General features: G+C 38.5%; 2 protein-coding genes and 1 pseudogene across 2 annotated transcripts; all 3 read left to right on the forward strand.

Moving 5' to 3' along the window:
- Positions 1 to 8,871: 8,871 nt before the first annotated feature.
- On the forward strand, positions 8,872 to 12,183 carry LOC143537543 (GLABRA2 expression modulator-like). Its single transcript, XM_077031287.1, has 4 exons — positions 8,872 to 9,351; positions 9,763 to 9,864; positions 11,409 to 11,680; positions 11,761 to 12,183. The coding sequence occupies exons 1-4, from the start codon at positions 9,012 to 9,014 to the stop codon at positions 11,950 to 11,952; spliced, it is 906 nt and encodes a 301-aa protein (XP_076887402.1). The 5' UTR covers positions 8,872 to 9,011; the 3' UTR covers positions 11,953 to 12,183.
- Positions 12,184 to 13,591: 1,408 nt separating this feature from the next.
- On the forward strand, positions 13,592 to 15,457 carry LOC143537544 (putative inactive purple acid phosphatase 16). The gene is made up of 5 exons (XM_077031288.1): positions 13,592 to 14,024; positions 14,226 to 14,444; positions 14,519 to 14,798; positions 14,910 to 15,081; positions 15,187 to 15,457. The coding sequence occupies exons 1-5, from the start codon at positions 13,742 to 13,744 to the stop codon at positions 15,397 to 15,399; spliced, it is 1,167 nt and encodes a 388-aa protein (XP_076887403.1). The 5' UTR covers positions 13,592 to 13,741; the 3' UTR covers positions 15,400 to 15,457.
- Positions 15,458 to 16,776: 1,319 nt separating this feature from the next.
- On the forward strand, positions 16,777 to 18,976 carry LOC143537574 (putative inactive purple acid phosphatase 16; annotated as a pseudogene).
- The last annotated feature ends 1,738 nt before the right edge of the window (positions 18,977 to 20,714 follow it).

Consider the following 20,714-nt stretch of genomic DNA (forward strand, 5'->3'; position numbering starts at 1 on the left):
CGCGGGCTATCCGGGAGGAGAACAGGAGACTTTCCGCAATTGCTGCGGAGAAGGAAAAGGCCTTCAAGGCCCTCGAGGTTGAAGTGCAGGCCCGGCTCGAGGCCCGTTCCAAGGCTACCCAAGCTGTTAACGAACAGCTTCGGTTGGCTAAGGAAACTGCGCGGAACGCGACCGAGAGGGCCACCAAGGCTGAAGCCGTTGCTGAACCTCTGCGCGCAGAAAATGAGGAGCTTAAAGCCAAACTAGAGAGGCTTCAGCAGGCTCATGATGCTTTGGCAATGGAAGACGCCAAGAAGCTTCAAGAAATCTTGGATCAGAGGGGTATGCTTGACCATACTGAGCGTAAGCTGAAGGGCGTTGAAGAGGCTGCTGCTAAGGAAGTGTTGCTTGCCAACCTTAACAAGAATGAAGCCGAACGCGCCCGTGACCTAGCTCAGGCTGTCCTCCAAGAAGCTCTGATTACCAAGGAATGGCTTCTACGAGAAGCGTTGTCGCATGTATGCGTAGCTTCATAATATCTTTACGCTTTTCTTTGTGCTTAGAAAAGGTTTTGATACTTGTATTTTTTCTTGTTGTAGGTTGTGCATCGAGTCTTCACGAATACATCTTATGACGATGCCATGAGCGCAGCTCTCAACGCTTCTCATGAGGATGGGGAAAAGGCTGGCTTCCTGCTTGGTCTAGGGTTTGTTGAGAAGGGCATCCCGCCTTCCAACTTCCCTCTATATGATGTGGATACTGAAGCTGCTTATGACCAAGCAGTGAACCTGTATGCTGCCTTCCCGCATCCGGTGGTGGAGAAGGTGAACGAGATTGCTGCTGCTGATGATGGGCTAACCATTCTCAAGACTTTCCTTGAACCGCCACAGCCAACTGATGGTGCGGGTACAAGTGGGTTTGGAGGTAGTGGTCCTGAAGTTTGAACCTTGAGATCCCTTCCCACCGTTAGGATAGATTTATATTTCTGTAGGCGGGTAGATACCCGGCCATTCTTGTAATGTTTGAATTTTTTATGAAATATAAATGTTTGTGCGGGTAGGACCGCCAATTTCACTGGATGACTTGCTTTATAAACGTTTTATGACTTGCTCATGCATATTATAGCTAAATTTGGCACTTGTTTTGCCGCATAAACAATATATGAATCGCTCGTGCATACGTTAGTTTAACAGCAATTTTCCAAGTGTTTTGAAAAAGTTAACCGTTCGACGCGCGGTTGTCAATAGGTTAGTGTTCAGTTTCCTCTATCATGATTGTGCGGGTAGGACCGTCACTTTCATTTAGTGGGATGACCAGTCTTCACCTATAACTGACCTGCGTGAAGGTTTGTCGTTTTTTGTGTTTATGCGGGTTTTGCCGCCGTCCACACGCAACGACGTCTCCACTTATTTATGCGGTGAATACCGGCATATCAGTGTTTTGAGTAAGTTAACCGTTCGACGCACGGTTGTCAATAGGTTAATGTTCAGTTTCCTCTATCATGATTGTGCGGGTAGGACCATCACTTTCATTTAGTGGGATGACCAAACTTTACCTATAACTGACCTGCGTGAAGGTTTGCCGTTTTTTGTGTTTATGCTGGTTTTGCCGCCGTCCACACGCAACGACGTCTCCACTTATTTATGCGGTGAATACCGGCATCAGTGTTTTGAATAAGTTAACCGTTCGACGAGCGGTTGTCAATAGGTTAGTGTTCAGTTTCCTCTATCATGATTGTGCGGGTAGGACCGTCACTTTCATTTAGTGGGATGACCAAACTTTACCTATAACTGACCTGCGTGAAGGTTTGCCGTTTTGTGTTTATGCGGGTTTTGCCGCCGTCCACACGCAACGACTTACTTCCCCACTTATTTATGCGGTGAAAACCGGCATATCAGTGTTGGATAAGTTAAACCTTTCGACGCGCGGCTGTCAATAGGTTAAAGTTCAGTTTCCTCTATCATGATTGTGCGGATAAGACCGGCACTTTCATTTAGTGGGATGACCAAACTTTACCTATAACTGACCTGCGTGAAGGTTTGTCGTTTTGTGTTTATGCGGGTTTTTCCGCCGTCCACACGCAACGACTTACTTCCCCACTTATTTATGCGGTGAATACCGGCATATCAGTGTGGAAAGTTTATAAGTATAAATGTAAGATCATCAGCGTCAATGTGATAAGGAGAATCATTTCCATTAGAAGTGGCTCTGGGCCTTTTCTTTACAAGTTTGGAATTGATCTACATTCAGCCTGTGTAATTGAGCTCCCTTCCATGTTCTTGGGATGGGAGTGTCATCGAGCCTTTCGAGCCGATATTCACTTGGTTCGGAATCTCGTTGTTTACGTAGTATGTAGTCTCCAACATTGAAGCTGCAGCTTCATTCGTGTTTTTCCCAACTGGGGTTCAACACGCATTAGCCTGCTCAGCGTTCATTACGCCACGAGGTGCGTAAGCGTCCCATCTCTGACAAATGCTTCGACGATGTCCTTCAAGTCTAAGCATTCCTCGGTGGTGTGGCCTCTTGTCCTGTGGAAGTCACAGAATTTGCTTTGATCAGCGTTTGGACGCTGTCGGATAATTGGAGCCTCTGGCCATGGGAGCCTCTCGGCGACGAATATGTCGGTGACGCTTTTGGTAAAGTGGCGTCCATCTGGAGTTCCGGTTCGACGACTGCATGTTGTCCTTTTCGCCTAACCGAGGGTGCGAGCCGGATGAGGTGTCAAAGTTTACCCTTGACTGCCAAATTCCTAGCTTCCTCTTTTTGTTTAGTCGGGCGGTAAGGACATTTTCTCTTGTTTTCTGGGTGTAGAGGTTTGTGCTTTGGGGAAGATCTCTACCCAGTTGCTTTTCCGTTTCCGCGAAGCGTTTAGCTGCTGTCATGATGGCATTCCATGTGGATGGCATGCCGTCTTTACCCGTTAAGGTGCGGATGAGCTCTGGATCTTTCGCGCCCTGGATGAAAGCAGCGCGAACAAGATCTTCGCTAATAGCGCCCAGACTCAGCTTCTTTGAGTTGAAGCGACTGATGAAGTCTAGCAAAGATTCATCTTCCTCTTGGATGCAGTTGAGGATCGTCCATTATTCTTCAGTGTACTTTCTTTGTTGACTGAAGTGTTGGCTGAACTTCTGTTGGAAGTCTGCCCAATCGTAGATATGGTGGACCGGTAGACGGTCAAACCACGCTCTAGCCGCTCCAACCAGCGTCATCTGGAACATATAACACCACGTGGGTTCCGTCCAGTTGCTGACGGTTGCCCCCGCTATGAATCTGTTCAAATGATCGTCTGGGTCAGATATACCATCATAAGTGCCGATGTTGGACATCTGTTTGGCACTTCTCGGGGCGATTGCTTCCGCAGTGTCCCTTGCAAACTTGGATGTTCCCGCATTTGCAGCAGTTGGTCTAAAGGTTTTGGAGAAGTCGCGTGGGTTTCCCCCCGCGTTCCTTGGTTTTAAGGTTTCTTCGAAATTCCTTCTCGGTTGGAAGTCCGTTTCCTTACGCTTCCCTTTCGCCCTATGGCAAGGGTTTGCGTCGGTGTCGGATTCCTCCCGATCATCGTCCGAGTACTCGCACTCACTGCTCATTTTGAGTTGTTGTCGAGTGCTTCCAAATTCGTCAGCCTGTTGGATGGAACGTAAGCGTTCATCCAACTCAGCTTGGAATTCCTTCTGACGTGCTTCCGCCCACGCTTTAACTTGTTCAAGTGTTTGGCGGGGGAGCCTCGTCTGTTGTCTTTCCACCTGGGTATCAATGAATCCCAGGGGATGATTGTTTACTGCACTTGCCCCGGCTTGGGTAACCGGGGTAGTGTTCGTAAAATTTACTGCACTTGCCCCGGCTTGAGTAACCGGGGTAGTGTTCGTAAAATTTGTGTACTTGCCGGTGTTCCTCCCAGTAGCTGGGGTTGTGATTACCGGGGTTTCTTGGTCACTCGCTGGCCTTGGGACCGGAGTAACGTTAACCATCTTTCCAGAAGTTTGAAAAAACTGAAAAAGAATAAGTTCTAGTTTTTATGCACGGATGGCGCCAATGAAGAAACTCTAATCGACCCCGGGCAGATTACGGATAATCTGGGGGTTAAATAGATGTTTCCCACGAGGGTTAGTTCCGGCAAAGATGGTTGTTCTGATGACCTGCAAAACAGACACCGTGAGCTCGTCACTGAGAAGGGGGGGGGGGTACCTCCTTGTGACCACCCTCCGGCGTGAGAATCAGACTAGATTGCTCTTGAATATAAGTGTATATTAAGAGAAATAGCTAGAGAGAAGATATGATATTAAGATATGATACCGTTCCAAGGTGTTGGAGTATTTATAGCCGAAGGTAGGTTTCCAAGCAGGTACAGCCGGCTGAATAGTATTCCTGTTCTACCAACTGTGGGCTACGCATGTGCCATGCTGATGGTTGGTGGGTAGGCAGCGGCTGATAGTGACCAGGCCGGCTGTGTACTATTCCTTTTCCACCAACTGCAGGCTATGGACGTGCCCCGACAGGGGTTGGTGAGTAGGCAGCGGCTGATAGTGACATTAAGTAGTAGAGCGTGCTGCTCGTCGTACTGTTGTCAGTGAGCTGTCGCAGCTTTGGTCAGATCTTTTGTCCATACCTTGGCAGGTGTAGTACAAAAGGTCCTCCAGTAGCGTACGGACTGGCTCATTTGGGCGGGAGAGTTCCCGGCTTTGGGCGGGAGTATTCCCGGCTTGCTCATTCCTTCTTCAGGTGACATTACTGAATTATTTAAGAGTTAGTGCCTTGTGCGTGTAGCCTTGCTGCGCTGGTAGCCTTCCCTGATGGCTAGTATCCGCAGCTGCGGGAACAGGCGGAGTACGTCGACCATTGGGAGGCTTTTCCTGCTGGAACAGCTTGCGTACTGCGCGTAAGGACGTCACGTCTCTGAGCATGGTTGGTCCTGCGGATCCAGTTGGTCTTTGCGCAGACGTCCCTCTAAGGTCTTACGAGTTCAACTGCGCAGACGTCCCTCTTCGAGGAGTCTTGCGGGTCCAACTGCGCAGACGTCCGTGTTTAAGGTGAGTCTTGCGGGTCCAACCGCGCAGACGTCCCTGTTGAAGGTGAGTCTTGCGGGTCCAACTGGGCTGCTGGGACCTACCTCTTCACATATCTAGGTGTGTAAACTTATACTTAACCATGCATGATGCATGCATGTTCAATTTTAGATTTTTACTCAGATTTTATGTATATACCTATGATCAATCAAGTAAATTTGTTTCGATTTTTCATAAATATATCAAAAAGAAAAGTTTGTTTTCAAATGGTATTTAATTCGTTTTTGTCACGAAAAGCTTTGATAAATAACTCATGTTATCGGTGCATGGCATAGATGATAAAAGCTTGGAGATGTTCTGCAACTTCATTGCCAAAGTTCAAGATCTACCTTAATGCCTTTGACAAGCTGTTAGACTTCCCCAGAATAAGAAGGATTAGTTTGATCGGTTTATAATTCTCGCCTCGGCTTTCTTGGCTTTGTTAAGAGGAGATATTATTGAGCATAAATCAAATTTAAAGCAACTATATTAAGCGAATTATATATTCAAATTTAGATTGAATGAGGCGTGTGTTCATATTTGTGTAAACAATGCTACTTAGTATATATAGTTGTTACTTGTTAAAAGACCATAGAGCAAAAAAATGTATATTTGACTCTATGAGTTGGAGTGAGTCGGTGACTACGTACTCACTACTAACGTTGACCGAAAATACAATTGGTCTTCTAGTCCAATAGCATAAAGGTGATGGTTAAGAGATGAGATCTTTAATGTCTCAAGTTGGAAACTCGAAGCGTCAAAATTAGCATGGACGGTTGACATCTCGTCTCAAGAAGATTCGTTCAAGCATTGAGGATAGTTTCAAACGCTGGTAAAGAAATACAAAAGGTTGCCCGAAAATATCACATTAACGCTTTCTTTCATTGGTTAGATTTTGTGACCTAATTGTGGACATTTTATTTTACTAAATCCAGTTTTGTATTACTTAAAACTTCCGGTCTTGTTGTGGGAAATTTAAAACTTCGAATTTTGTATTGCTTAAAAAGAGCTATGCTAAATTTAAACCATATACTCAATTACACGTTTAATCGTTCTTGATTTTAGTAATTTCAGGTTTCTAACACGGAGAAATCATAAGTCATATGTGTAACTTATCAATATTTCCTCTCATATAATAAGAAAACCTAAACATTTTTTTAAATTAATCGTAAGTTATAAGGAGGTAAAAATAAGAAATATCAAACACTTGCTTATTATATTTTTTAAGATTACATAATATACTAATATACTACTTTTTGATTCAGGTAATTAAACAAGTTTGGGTAACATACATATATCATCTAATATTGTAATCGTCCCAAACCCTTTTGCTCGTCCATGCCGAATTTCCATCTCATTACAGTTTCGAACATTTCAGGTTTAAAATATTTCATCGGTTCTGTTCCCAACCATTATACATGAAAGAATGTTTATCAACTAATATAGAAAGATGTTAATATTGTCTCTTGATATCTAAATTAAATAATATATTACGCATCTCTTTAAATGCTTTTATGATAAAAAAATTAACAAATAATTGGATTTGAACTTTGAAATCTTATATGTATGAAAGTGTCAACTAATACTAATCTAGAAATTAGACTATTAGTGTTTATCCGGGTCAGAATGTATTAAGGTTATACATATTAAACTAAACATGATATATATTCCATTTTTGGTGTAATATATTTTAGATATTGTGTTTCATATTAATTTTAATATCAAATTATTGTTTACTCGTTTATAAAGTGTTGCTAGTTGTTCATTTTAATTTTCATGTAAATTGTATTAAAATGACGTTAAACGACAGTTTTTCAGTCAAAAGTGTAAATATAAACTTTTGTGGCTAAAACTAAATATTTTAAGACTTGAAGACCTAATTGTAGTAAGATTTAAACTTCATAAAACCCGGATAAAATCAAATGGAGTTAGTTCCCTCTTTTGTTGACCAACACAAGTCAAAATTGAGGGGTGTATTTGAGAAGAAATGGTCAAGTGGAAGTTACCATTCCCTTTCTCGCACTAATTAACCCCAAAACTTATTCAATATTAACATAAAATAACATTAAAAGTCATTTGATGAGTTTTATTTCATAAGTTGTATACTTGGCTTAAGATCTTAAACATTGATTGTGTATACTTCAAGCCTTCATGACCGACCACAAATCTTCTTCAGTTACCTCTTCATCCGGGTAAATATCCACTCCTTCCCATGATCCACCTCTCGGATAATCGATCTTGAGCCAGTTTCTTGAAAGTTGAACCTCACAACCTTTTGATTGGAACACGACATGACCACTTCCTTGTCCCGCGAATCTACGGCTTATGATTTTGTTATTTCCACAAGCCATTTGAAGAACCAAAGTTCTTATTTCATTTGATGCATACGCATAACGCATGAGCTTATACAAATGGCTTAAACAAGTAGATGAGTTTTTTCAAATGGATCAAATGATTATGCCTGCAAACTTAAAGCTTACAATTTATTTATCAAAACGTAATCAATTGTAAAACTAAACAACTATGTAACACTTTTCCTTCGGATTCTGTCTCCATCTTGATCCTTTCCGTAGTCCCACATCGTTAATTCCCTTTCCTTCGGCCCACATTGCTACTCCTCGAGACTAATATGACTATTAACCCAATACTAAGATCAAAGGGCCACTAAAACAAGAACATAACCTGATGATACATGAATGCTTCTACATCACATGAAATTTTTAAAAGTTACTTGAGTTAAAGATAAGAGCCTAAGTATCATATTTAACAAATTGAGTATAAAGGATTTGGAACTAAATAATTTCTTTCCATCAACCAATATTCTCACACACAGATGAAAGAATTACCAACAAAAATATCACCTTTTTATGAACATCAATCTACAAGTCTATAAAAACCAAATTTTGTAAAAACCATAGATGGCTAAGAACATGACTAAAACTTAGTACACTTATTTCTAGTAAAATAACTTGTAAAATCTTGCAATCACGTACGAGTAAGGAACACCGTGTGATACTAAATAAGAAGCGCAAAGTACATAAATCAATTATTTGAAAATACTATTAGAAACTTCTATTGCTCATTGGTTAGCATGATGGCATATCTATCTTAATATATGTTCCTAGAACGAAGACATATGATACATCACTTCACCATAATTTCAGCCAAATCTAATGAACTTGTTTTTTCACATGTTTTGATGGATGAGAATAACATTAATTTATACGTTATTTCCACAACTCTTGTCTCTCATAATACTTTGCAACTCTTCATGTTTAATTCAAATGCTTGTATTGTTTACAAGCGGTCTTGTCTGCATGTTCAACCACAATCCTTGAATTAATTCTCTTATAAACGTTAATCAATTTTAATTTCCAGTTACGTCAACGATATGCTGACATCTCGGATTATATTTATGTTTCTTTATATTTCAACTTTTTCAATCTAGTTTCATCTAAACATCACGTTGCAAAAGTTGGGTGATTGGCCTAAATACGTTAGGAGTTAGGACTGTCATCTTGCAGTACTCTCAAACAACTATATATGAGTTTAGCTAGAATAATCTTAAGTTATTTCTTTAGTGGGCTGGTCAGAAAGTTTTTCTTAGAGTTTCTTTCTGGAGATCTCACGTTCAAATTCTGGCTTATGTGTGCGCTCTATAATATGGACAACATCACATCGTTATGACCACAGCGTTGCCACTGCGACAAACGTCTCCCGAAAATAATAAGTTAAAATACACTTAAGGGTTAGAATTAACAAAAGTTAAAATACCATAGGGTAAAATAGTCATTAAGCAATAGTCGAAGATCGAATCTCTTTTCCCAAAGTAGGAATCCGTTTGCCAAATATATTGAAAATGTCGGACCCAAAAATCGATAGAAAAACCCGATTCAATTCGCTTCACGCGTCGCAACCCAATATTCCACGCGCCACCGTAATCTCTGACTTCTTTTCAAATTACAACTCAATCGAAAGCCTATCCAAATAATGGAATCGGCTAACGGTACTTTAACAGAAGTCAACTTAACGAACAAATCAGACGCACCAGATCACAATAAACCGGATCCGAATCCGAAAACCGGTCTGGCGGCCGTTGAAACAGGCAATGTTGAGATAAGTGACGATCGTTCTTCGTCAACAACAACAACAACAACAACAACACCGGGAGCTTACTCGCCGGCTAACCATTCGAAGAAATCGGTCCGGTGGAGTCAGGATTTGGTAGAGGAGAGGACGTTGCCGCCGTTGGAGAAGACCGATGCTGATGATTACGGATTGTCTAATTCTCGTGGATCGACTGATGATTCTCAGGCGTTTAATTTCAACAGTTAGGGCTTTTTATTATTACTCTTATATTAGTTTATTGTTCAATGGTTAAGTTAAATTGCATAGTCTTCTAAAAATATGAGGTTATCAAACGGACTCTGATTGAACTCAAACTAACGGCATTGGAACGTCTAGTCGAACTCTACAATATTAGATTTTAGGTTTTCGCTTTTTGATAACTAGCTTGTAGATTTTAGGATTTAGGATTTTTGTTCAGATCATTGTGTCTTTTTATTTATCGTTGTGTTTTTGTTTATTTTCGTCATCGTGCCTTTTTTTCTTGACATTGTGTTATATTACTCAACAGTGTTATATATTGCTCGGCATTGTGTTATATTTTGCTATCCGTTGTGTCTTTGTATCCTTCCTAGATTTAGGAAACTGTGTAGAATAACTTAATCCGAAATTACAGATTCTATGGAGAATATTAAAGGTGCATTTGGTAGATGGAGAAAGAAGGTTGGAGAAGCTACAAAGAAAGCTGAAGACCTTGCTGGAAATACTTGGCACCATTGTAAGTTACTTAACTGATCGTCTTTTCTAGCTTCTGTTGTTGATCAATTGATGATTATTCCTAGAAATTGAGATAGGAACTTGAAGCATTAAAGGGTGAAAGCTAGTATTGGTTGTAACTAACAGTCAGTTACTCGTAAATGTGGTTGATCAAATTAAGCATGACCTTTGTTGTAGTGCATTTGAGATTGTTACCAGTACAACTAACATTACTGTTTCGTCACTTTGTCAAATCAAACTCGCCTATGAATCTATGATACCAACTATTTTTTAAACTATATGCTGAGCTGGTTTTAGATAATGCAGATCTAAGATCATATATGGGAAATGAACTAGGATGCTATTATGCTGCCTTGCAGCTGTAGAATTAGGCTGCGTACTTGATTGGGGATTGTTAGAGCTGTAAACAAACTGATAAACACTTAAATGAACGGATTTTTTTGTTCATGCTCGTTTGTAAGTTAGTTAACTTATGGTTTTGTGACTTTGTCTAGCTTGTGTTGGTGTTGAATTGAAGGATGAAAGGGTGGAAGTTGGTATTAGATGTAACTAACACTTAGTTGCTCTTAAATGTGGTTGACTAAAAAGCAAAATAAACATGGCCTTTGTTGTAGTGCATTTGGGAACTGTTACCAGCACAACCAATGCTACTGTTTCGTCACTTTGTCAAATCAAACTTACCTATGAGTCTATGATAATATGTATTGACAGTTGATTTAGAAGAATAACTCTTTTTTAATCTATAAGGTGAACTAAGTTTAGCAAATGTGGATCTAAGATCATATATAGGAAATGAACTACAGAACTAGGCTCTTATTATGCGACCCTGCAGCTGTAGAAACAAGCTGCATACTTGATTGGGGATTATTAGGGCAGTAAACAAGCTGAAAAACAGTTAAATGAGCGGATATTTGTTCATGCTTGTTTGTTTAGAAAATATATTTGTATCTTTTAATTTAATAGATAAACGAACATACATGAAAAGAGAGGAATCATCTATAAATGTAGTCTATCACACCAAATATCAAAGTTAAAATGTACATATTATTCATTTTTATATAATTGTTCCTTAAGGTATATGCATATATAACTAAAATTCTATAATATGTGTATATATATGCACGTGCGTGCGTGCGTGTGTGTGTGTGTGTGTTTAAACAAACATACATGAACAAACAATTTAGTGCCCGCTCACAAACGAGAAGCTTGTTCATATTTGTTCATTTAACATTTTAACCAATAAACATAAAATCATGTTCATGTTCATTTGTTTCATAAATAAGCGAGCTTTTTGTCGCACGGTTTACAAACGTTTTGCTGAACGTTTCCTTCATTTAAAGCCATAGGAATTAAGAACTGCATAGTATAAAACTATAAACTTCTCAAACAAAGATAGTTATAAGAGTTTCAATTTAAGTTGTGTATGAGATTCTTATATTATAAAGAATTCAATCAAACATAAACTGAAAATGAACCAAAAGTAAATTTCAAACTACTGAAAAAGAATTGAAAACATAATCAAATATTCTTTTATGTTTAAACCAGTGAAAACGGCTCCTAGTCTCACGGATGGTGCTCTGGGAAGAATTGCACAGAGTACTAAAGTTCTAGCAGAAGGCGGTTATGAAAAGATATTCAGACAAACATTTGAGACCGTTCCCGAAGAGCTTCTTGTAAACTCGTATGCATGTTACCTATCAACTTCAGCAGGCCCCGTTTTGGGAGTTATATATGTATCTACAGCTAAGCTTGCATATTGTAGTGACAACCCATTGTCATATAAAACCGATGACAAAACTGAGTGGAGCTATTATAAGGTATGTCATTGTTTGTATCTAACTGGTCAAAGAAGCCCCTGAATTTTCCTGACTGTAACAAACTGGTCCTTGAACTGTAGGTGATCATTCCGTTGCATCAGTTAAAAGCAGTTAAGCCGTCTGCTAGTAGAGCTAAGTCTGGTGAGAAATACATTCAGGTAATATCGGTTGATGGTCATGAGTTTTGGTACATGGGATTTTTGAACTATGATGGTGCGGTTAAGTGCTTACAGGAAGCCTTGCAAACACGCACTACACCTTCTACTGTGTGAATTCAGTTTCATCATGTTAAAGATGATTCTGGATATCATCAACGGATGCTGAAAGATATTTGAGGTAAACGATTGTTGTAAGAACACTCATTTATGGTGTAGAAATGATGCACATTTGGTTTTTGATACAGTCCAATTGCTTTGTATTTTATTTTTTTGTTTGGATATGTTAAGTTAATAATTTGTGATTCATGTTTTTATTAAGACCTCATTGGATTCGAGATTTTTGAAGCAGTTTCGTTGTGGGTTATTTTGAAGTTTCAAACTACAAGCTAGCCTGCCTACCCATATTTTGTTTTTTAGTTAACTTAAAAACTTGTATGAATTGCTATTGGGTGTAATATATGACCCGCATTCTGTTTGACTCGTTGCTTAACTTGTTCCATCCTCTCATATTGAGGCGTCAACATTAAGTTGGGCGTATCATGTATTGTTGTTCATACGTGTAAGTATATGGATGTCATCAGTGGTGGACTTTTATATAGGGGGTGGGGGTGAAAGCCACCGACCCTGTTTTCATATGCATCACCCCAATATAACTGAATACAATTCTGAGGAAACATTAACTTCACCATACGAAATGATGGTATCTATAACTATAGGTTTATTACTTAAAATAAAACATCATCGTTTTCATATGAATTTTTGCGGAAATCTCTGAACACGAATTGCCACTACAAATGGCATATATTTGTTTGTAAGTGATATAACCACACTATTTAATTTAACTCTATTCTTACTCTCACATGAATGTGTCATGTTTGTAATCCTTGCAGAATGTGTAAGTTGATTTGACCCACCATTCTCTCTTCACCACTACAAATGGAAAGGTCTCATACTCCTTGCCACCAATAACATAATTGTGTCATAGTGCTCGTCATTTCTAGTAGAGAGCTATTTGTAGTAACGTGACATGCTACCTAGAACCTCATCGCCATTAGTGGGGATCTTTTACCTTGTACATGCACATAATTAGCTTACATTTTTTTATAAAGGCTGACATGTCTATAAATCATTAGACACATCGCCCTCCCCTTTTATTTTCTTGGAACGACAATTTTGTTGTGTGTTAGGTCATTCGATTCTTAAGTTTTGGAGAGCACCACTCCTCTACTCTTGCCAGACTATGTTGTCTTAACCAAGTTCACGCTAGCTTTTAGAGTTTGGCTTTGGCGTCCCCATTAACCATACCGATGACTGTCACTTGACAATCGTTGTACCACGCCACATGAGCATAACTCTCTGGCGTAACACATGGTGGGACAAAATTCCGGGTGGACTCGGTATTCGAACATACCACATCGCAATACCTAGCTCAAATCCTTCATTGACATAATCCACGAAAAGTGACACTGGGGATCGAACTTGGGTCTCCACCGAAGAACGCAAGCCTCTTATCATTAAGCCAGAAGTGAGGGTTCGATAACCCTCGTCTATAACAAAAAAAAAAAAAAGTGTTGCCCATCTTTGATTTAATATCAAAATAAGCACTTAAAAAAGGGGGTGGGGTGGGAATAAAGCTATTTTGGTAATTTTCTTCTTATTATTTTTTTAAAGTAACAAGAGAAAAACAAACAAAGGATCAATCAAATTGTGAAACACGACACGTTAGGATACAATGTTGGCAGGGATAAAGTGGACAGTGAGCTAGTGACACGAACTGTTTTTTGTTGGATATTCCTATAAACAATCGGCATATCCTCCAAAATTCAAATCATCTTATCTGATCAACAAATTGCTTGTTAACCACACACCCGTGAATCATATAACTTTTTTCAACAATTATTCAATGGCCAAATTACCAAACGGCTGGTGTACAATCACCCTTCTCTTTCTTATTATCTGCCAAAACTTTGTTATAGTCCAGCCAGATGATGACATCACTTTACGGCAAACGTCGATTAGCGATGGTTGTCTACGTTTTGCTGGTGGCAGCAAGGGCTCATCGACGTTTAAGGTGGCTCTATTTGCTGATCTACATTTTGGAGAGAATGCATGGACTGATTGGGGCCCACAACAAGATTTGAACTCGGTCAAAGTCATGTCTAACGTTCTCGACGTTGAAAGTCCAGGTTACTGTCTAAACTGAAACAAGTCGGTCGGTTTAGCCAGTTTAAAATGTGGTCAAGGGTTAGGTTTGGCGGTTTTACTACTGTTTGATTTATTTTTCACATTTTTACATTTATTTTTACAGTTTAAAACCGGTTGAACTAGGACCACAACTATGTTACGTGTCTACAATATAAATTGGCCAAATTTCAAATTTGTGACAGATTTCGTAGTATATCTTGGAGATGTGGTTACCGCAAACAATCTACCAATTCATAATGCAAGCTTGTATTGGAATCAAGCAACATCTCCAACACGAGACCGGAACATACCATGGGCTAGCTTGTTTGGTAACCATGACGATGCGCCATTTGAGTGGCCTATCGACTGGTTTTCATCTTCTGGGATACCTCAAATACTCTGTCCTTCCACAAATGCTTCCGGTGAGTGGCAAAATAAGATATTTGCTCTGATGGTTTTGGATGAATTAGAATTGAATTGAGTGGATTTGTTTTAGGGGGAGACAAGTGTAGCTTTAAAGGGCCAACGCGTTTAGAGTTGATGAAAAATGAGATAAGGCATAATACGTTGTCGTACACAGGATTTGGCCCTCAAAATCTATGGCCAAGTGTATCTAATTATGTTCTTACCATTGTATCCTCGAAGAGCGATTACAAATCGCCTGTAATGCTCATGTACTTCTTGGATTCGGGTGGTGGATCATACCCTGAGGTTATATCTACAATCCAGTCTGAATGGTTCCGCAACAAATCTCAAGAGTTGAACCCTGATTCAAGGTGAGTATTGCATGTAGAAGTCACAATTACGACCCCTTTATTCAGACACGGTGTAGATTATTTGGTTCATATATATTTTTTTAACAATAAGTGGCATTGTATAATAAATAGCATACCAGAGATAGTATTTTGGCATATACCGAGTATAGCCTACAAGAAGGTGGCCAAGAAAGCTGCAGCCAGAAGGACACGATGCGTGGGGTCTATGTTCCAGGAAGCGGTGGCGCCCCAAGATGCCGAAATGGGAATGATGAAGCTTCTTAAAGAAAGGCCTTCAGTGAAAGTAAGATTTACAATGTTAATTCCGATGGATAAACTGATTTTCTTGCTCAACAATACCTAAATGAAGTCAAATATAACTGATTTTGATTATAGCACTGGCTGGCAGGCGATATTTGTGGGTCACAACCATGGGCTTGATTGGTGCTGCCCATATGAGAATATGTGGTTATGTTATGCTAGGCATACTGGGTATGGTGGCTACGGAACCTGGGCTCGAGGTGCTAGAATTTTGGAAATTACCGATGAGCCATTTTCACTCAAGTCTTGGATTAGAATGGAAAACGGGACGTTGCATAGCGAGGTCCTTTTATCCACTTAGTTACAGTTTTTTTTTTTGTTAGGAAACATGAAGAGTAAATGTGCCCAAAGTGTATATGTTATATGCAAGTAAATATTTTTTCCTGGTAACATTATAATTATACATTTGAAGGAAATAGTCAAATAGATGATTTAATATATCCATTATGTCTAATGTTTTAAGGAAGGTTTAGGACTTGAAACCGATCGGGTCACTCTCGCCCTGTTTTGCACCTCCTGTTTAAGGCCGAATGCAATGCCATAATTGTAATTTTGAGTGTCTTTGTGCTTAAACTCAATCGTTTAGGTTCACATGTGAAAAGCTATGAAGTGGACATAATTGTTTGAAATTGGCTAAATACATGTGATAAACATAGGTTTGTTATATTTATCCTTTAAGGGCTAAATAATCCCAGTTATTAGGTGTTTTAGGAGTGGATCAGTGTTTAGTATAAAACAAGGTGCTAGTATCTGTCATATTCAAGTTAATTTCACTACAAGGTGTGGTGTGTTATATTGTGTTTTTGTAATTGATAACTAGCCATATTGGTTTTTTGTTTGGAAATTTAGAATTGTAAAACACAATTGAAATTTTCACAATGCTTGTTATGTAAGATGGTCGGTTGTGGTGGTGAACGCTGGTGGTAAGTGATGGTGGTTGTGGTAGTAAAACCACAATATGGTAAAAACACTATGCTAAACCACAATTATGAACAACGCAATTTGATAAAACATGATGAAGAAAAAACATTATGGACCATTATAAGCCTAACATCATTTTGTGTTGATAAATTCCACCTATTTAAACTTAGCTACTTATTATAAAATTTAATGGCTAGGATTACACTCTTATTCTTTACAAAAAAAGAAAAACACACACTTCCTATTTTATCCTAACAACGTAGAATGTACTCCATAAAAGTTTAATATACTTGTTTGATTCTAGAAACAAAGTTTAATATACTTGTTTGATTCTAGAAACAAAATTTTCAGCAAAAGCAATGCCTAATTATTTTGAGTATCTTCATTAATAATCATAACAGTTTAACAACACTTTTAAAATGTTTTTTTTGGTCGTGGTAGGCAAATTAACTTTTCATAGTCACTACAAAATTTGATACATCCGCACTATTGCAAAGAGTGGGGGCCATGAACATGAAGAAACACCAGCGTCACTGATGATGCTCATGCTCTAACTCAAACCACCTTTATTCTAGCCAGTGGCCCAGTGACCACCAAAAGGCACTTCTTTTTGGACCCATCACACAACTTCAAAATAGTGGTCATGATCTTCTAGCAACATTACAATTTACATTACAATTTTACCTGCATTAATTAAAATAATCTTATCTGCTTGTTAACCACATGTGTGAATGAAATCATCAACTGAAACGCTGTCATGGTCCAACCAGAAGATGATGTGACTTTAGTTTATCTACGATTTGCCGTGGAAGCAAGGGTTCATCATTTAAGGTGGCTCTATTTGCTGATCTTCATTTTGGAGAGAATGCCGAGTGATTGGGGTCCGCAACATGATTTGAGCTTCATCAAAGTCATGTCCACCGTTCTAGATGTTGAAAGGCCTGGTTGCATACATGCTTTTTTTATAGTGGTACTTTGTGTCCAACAAGGCCAGTTTTGAAGGAGGGCAGGGTGGTCCCGGCCCGAATTGTTTTAAAATTTTTCTATAATTTAAAAAATATATATATATTTTTAATGAGTAAACTCAATTACTCAATTTATTTAAACTCATTAAAATTGTTTTCACAACCCAAATCATAACAAATAAGTCCATTTAAACATATAATTTTTTAAAGTCAATAGTTTCTTTTTTATACTAAAGGTTCAAATTTTCTCCCGCCTTCGGCCCAAAATTTTTTAACAATTATCGGGGACAACCCTGGGTCTAAAGTCTAAAGTTAACCATTTACATTCATTTAACAGATTTTGTGGTATATCTTGGACCCTTGGAGATGTGGTTACAGCAAACAATTTCCTAGTTCATAATGCTAGTTTCTACTGGGACCAAGCAATATCCCCAACACGAACCAAGAACATACCATGGGCTTGTTTGGTAACAATGAGGATGCATGGTTCGAGTGGCCTATCGAGTATCGAGTGGCTTTCATCTTCTAGAATACCTCAATTACTCTGCCTTTTTGGCGAGTTGCAAAATGAAATATTTGTTTTGATGGTTTTGTTTTGTTTTGTTTCCAGGGGGAGACAAATGTGGGTTTAAAGGGACAACACTCCAACACGTTTGGAGTTATTGAACAATGAGATCAGTGTAATTCATTGTCGTACACGCGCTTTGGTCCTCAAAATTTTTGGCCAAGTGTATCTAATTATGTTCTTACCATTGTGTCGACGAAAAGTGATCACAAATTGCCTGCAATGTTCATGTACATTTTGGATTAGGGTGGTGGATCATACCCGGGGATTATCTCAGCTATCAAGTCCGAATGGTTTCGTAACAAATCTCAAGAACTGAACCCTTATTCAAGGTAAGTAGTATATGTGACCGTTGTAACCAATTTACATATAAATGAGTTATTCTTTAATCTCACTTTATAGCTTATCTGGTTTGTATTTCTTTAACTTTATGTGATATTGCATAATAGCACCCCGGGGATAGTATTTGTAAGAAAAATATTTAATAGTATATATTTATATATGGCAATTATAATCATTTATATTATAATAGATCAAAATATTAACTATAACTTATTATATATTAGTATAGTAATTGTTGATGGGTCATATTACCTATAATTAACTAATAAAGGGTTGCTTCTTGGGTGTATATATATAGAGAGAATATTAACATCATAACCTAATTTTCACACAGATACAATTTTGTGTGCCCCCTCTCTCCTAAACCGGGTTCCTCTAAAAATCCCTAACACCATCCTTAAGTATACATCCTAAAGGGAAACTCGATCAAGCTGACAACTATGCTGTGTACATCCTTCTCCGATACGGTTACTACTCTTCATGCTATAACAGGTACGCATATGATTAATGGGTTTATCATATTATCATGTTTTACATTATCACCGTGAGGAATTGATCAACAGTATTTTGGCATATACCGAGTAAAGCCTACCAGAAGGTGGCCAAGCAAGTTGAAGCAGGACTGACACAGTGCGTGGGTTCTATGTTTGAGGAAGGCGTGGCGCCCCAAGATGCCGAAATGGGAATGATGAAGCTACTCAAAGAAAGGCCTTCGTTGAAAGTAAAATTTAGTACTCCATTAATTTGCGATATTGATTCATGTGGCGAAAATGATTTTCTAGTTCAAATACCAATCTTAAGTGAAGTATAATTGATTTTTGTGATTGCACTATTAGGCAATATTTGTGGCTCGCAACCATGGGCTCGATTGGTGCTGCCTATACGAGAAGATGTGACTGTGTTATGCAACACATACTGGCTCGGGTGTTAGAATATTTGAAATTACCGACGAGCCTGTTTCACTCAAGTCGCGGATTGGAATGGAAAATGGCGCATTGCATAGCTAGGTGGTTTTGTCAACTATGAAATCGTTTTTGTTAGGGAGATCTTGGGTCATTGTAGGCTCATTTCGTACCTCTGTTTAAGAACGTCTAGTCGAGTCATAACATAATTAATTGTGATTATATCAATATGGTCCTATAAGCCGTTCTAAAAAGAAGAAAAAGTTTCAAGATGTTCCAATCAAGTAGTTGCTTTCACTCATTTATTATTTTCAAATTTGGCTGCTAACATCAATTTATTTGTATTTGAGACGTTTATAAAAGCTTATTGACTTTTTTGCATATATCCATGTAGTAATTTCAAACGTACATAGAAGCCTCGATTTTAGCTGAAACTTTTCTGACCCCAACTATAATTTTGTGAGCGTTTTATACGTGTTATGCTGTTATTGATTTATTAGTTGAACCGATTATAGTTTTCAAAGCCTCTTGTGGAGGATACATTTAAGCCTTTTTAGCCGATCATGCTTGTCAGCTTATGTAATTTTTTTTTATGATTGGTACTTTTCAATATGCATATTCTATAAATTTTTATAAAATGTCTGATCAAAACGCTTATTTTCATGATATTCTCTAACAAAAAAAACAGTAATCGAAAAATGAAAACATTATTATTGATTAAAACCAAGCTTATTAGACATATTACGCAAAGTGACATTATATCGATACACTGGCGTATATAAAAATTTTAGTTGAAGTGTCACAATAGTTCTCTTATATTCGATTTAGCTAATTTACCTGCAACAATTTTAAAATCAGACAACAAGAAAAACAATAAGAGTAAAAATTTGGATGGGAGTGTCAATGAACCCATGCACCTATAGTTATGTCCAGAATGGTATATCAACTCAAGATGGCGAGTTATAAGAATATAACAAGTGAACAAATAAATAAAACACAATGTTGGACTAATTTAGACCATATGTGTACCACATGATACAAAAAGAATTGAACCAAACAAAAGCCAAAACTCCCCAAAAAAAAAAACAACCTACCAAACAATGATCATACATATAACCTTGAACATGCTCATAATGTTCTAGAAAATACGTACAAAAACGAAATTTTACTTTTTATATATTTTTGTTAAGGATATATTCAAATGAAAGCAATTAAGCAATGAAGTGAATAAATTACTTTCTAGTCATGTAATATATTTGATTCTACCTTAATAGATTATTAAAACATTTCTCTCATAGCAGAGTAATTCGTCGTTTCAACTACCACAATAATATATTTCATCGAGTCTGTCGAAGCACGAAATGAATCTTACCTGATCCATGACGATGTTTCCACGGATTTTCGAGATGAACGAACAACGTCTTGATCTTCTTCTTCTTCTGCGGCTGCGCCGGCGACCTGCAATGTCGAGACCTGCAATGGTTTCGGGGGTGTGGAGGCGACTGCTAAGATATCCTGAGGATTTCTTGTTCACAGACACAAAAAGTGGTGGTGGCTCTTACTGAGCATGACCCATGATAAGGAGGTGGAGACCTCCTTATATAGAGTCTCATGGCCACCATCATGGTACCCTAATGGGCCTAGCCCAGCGGCCCAATAACATTGTATTAGTCCATGCGATAAAATAGGCCAAACATAATAGATTTAGGGTCGTAGAACCGGGTTTTAGTACCATACCCCTACAAGCCCCCCCAAGTCCAGTGTTGCTCCTGGGCGCGCAAGCGTCTAGGTGGAGCGCTGGACTTTATAAGGTGTGAGGCGGTTTTTTTTTTTTCCTTTTCTTTGGCCTTGTCTTTATTGTTTGAGTTTTGAGAGGCTTTCTTCATGATGGTGACATGTTGTAATAAAAGCCTGCGCGCGA

Source organism: Bidens hawaiensis, unplaced genomic scaffold (assembly GCF_021521415.1).
Source record: "Bidens hawaiensis isolate Kalapana, Puna unplaced genomic scaffold, B.hawaiensis_p1.1 tig00011228_1, whole genome shotgun sequence".
Lineage (NCBI taxonomy): Eukaryota > Viridiplantae > Streptophyta > Magnoliopsida > Asterales > Asteraceae > Bidens > Bidens hawaiensis.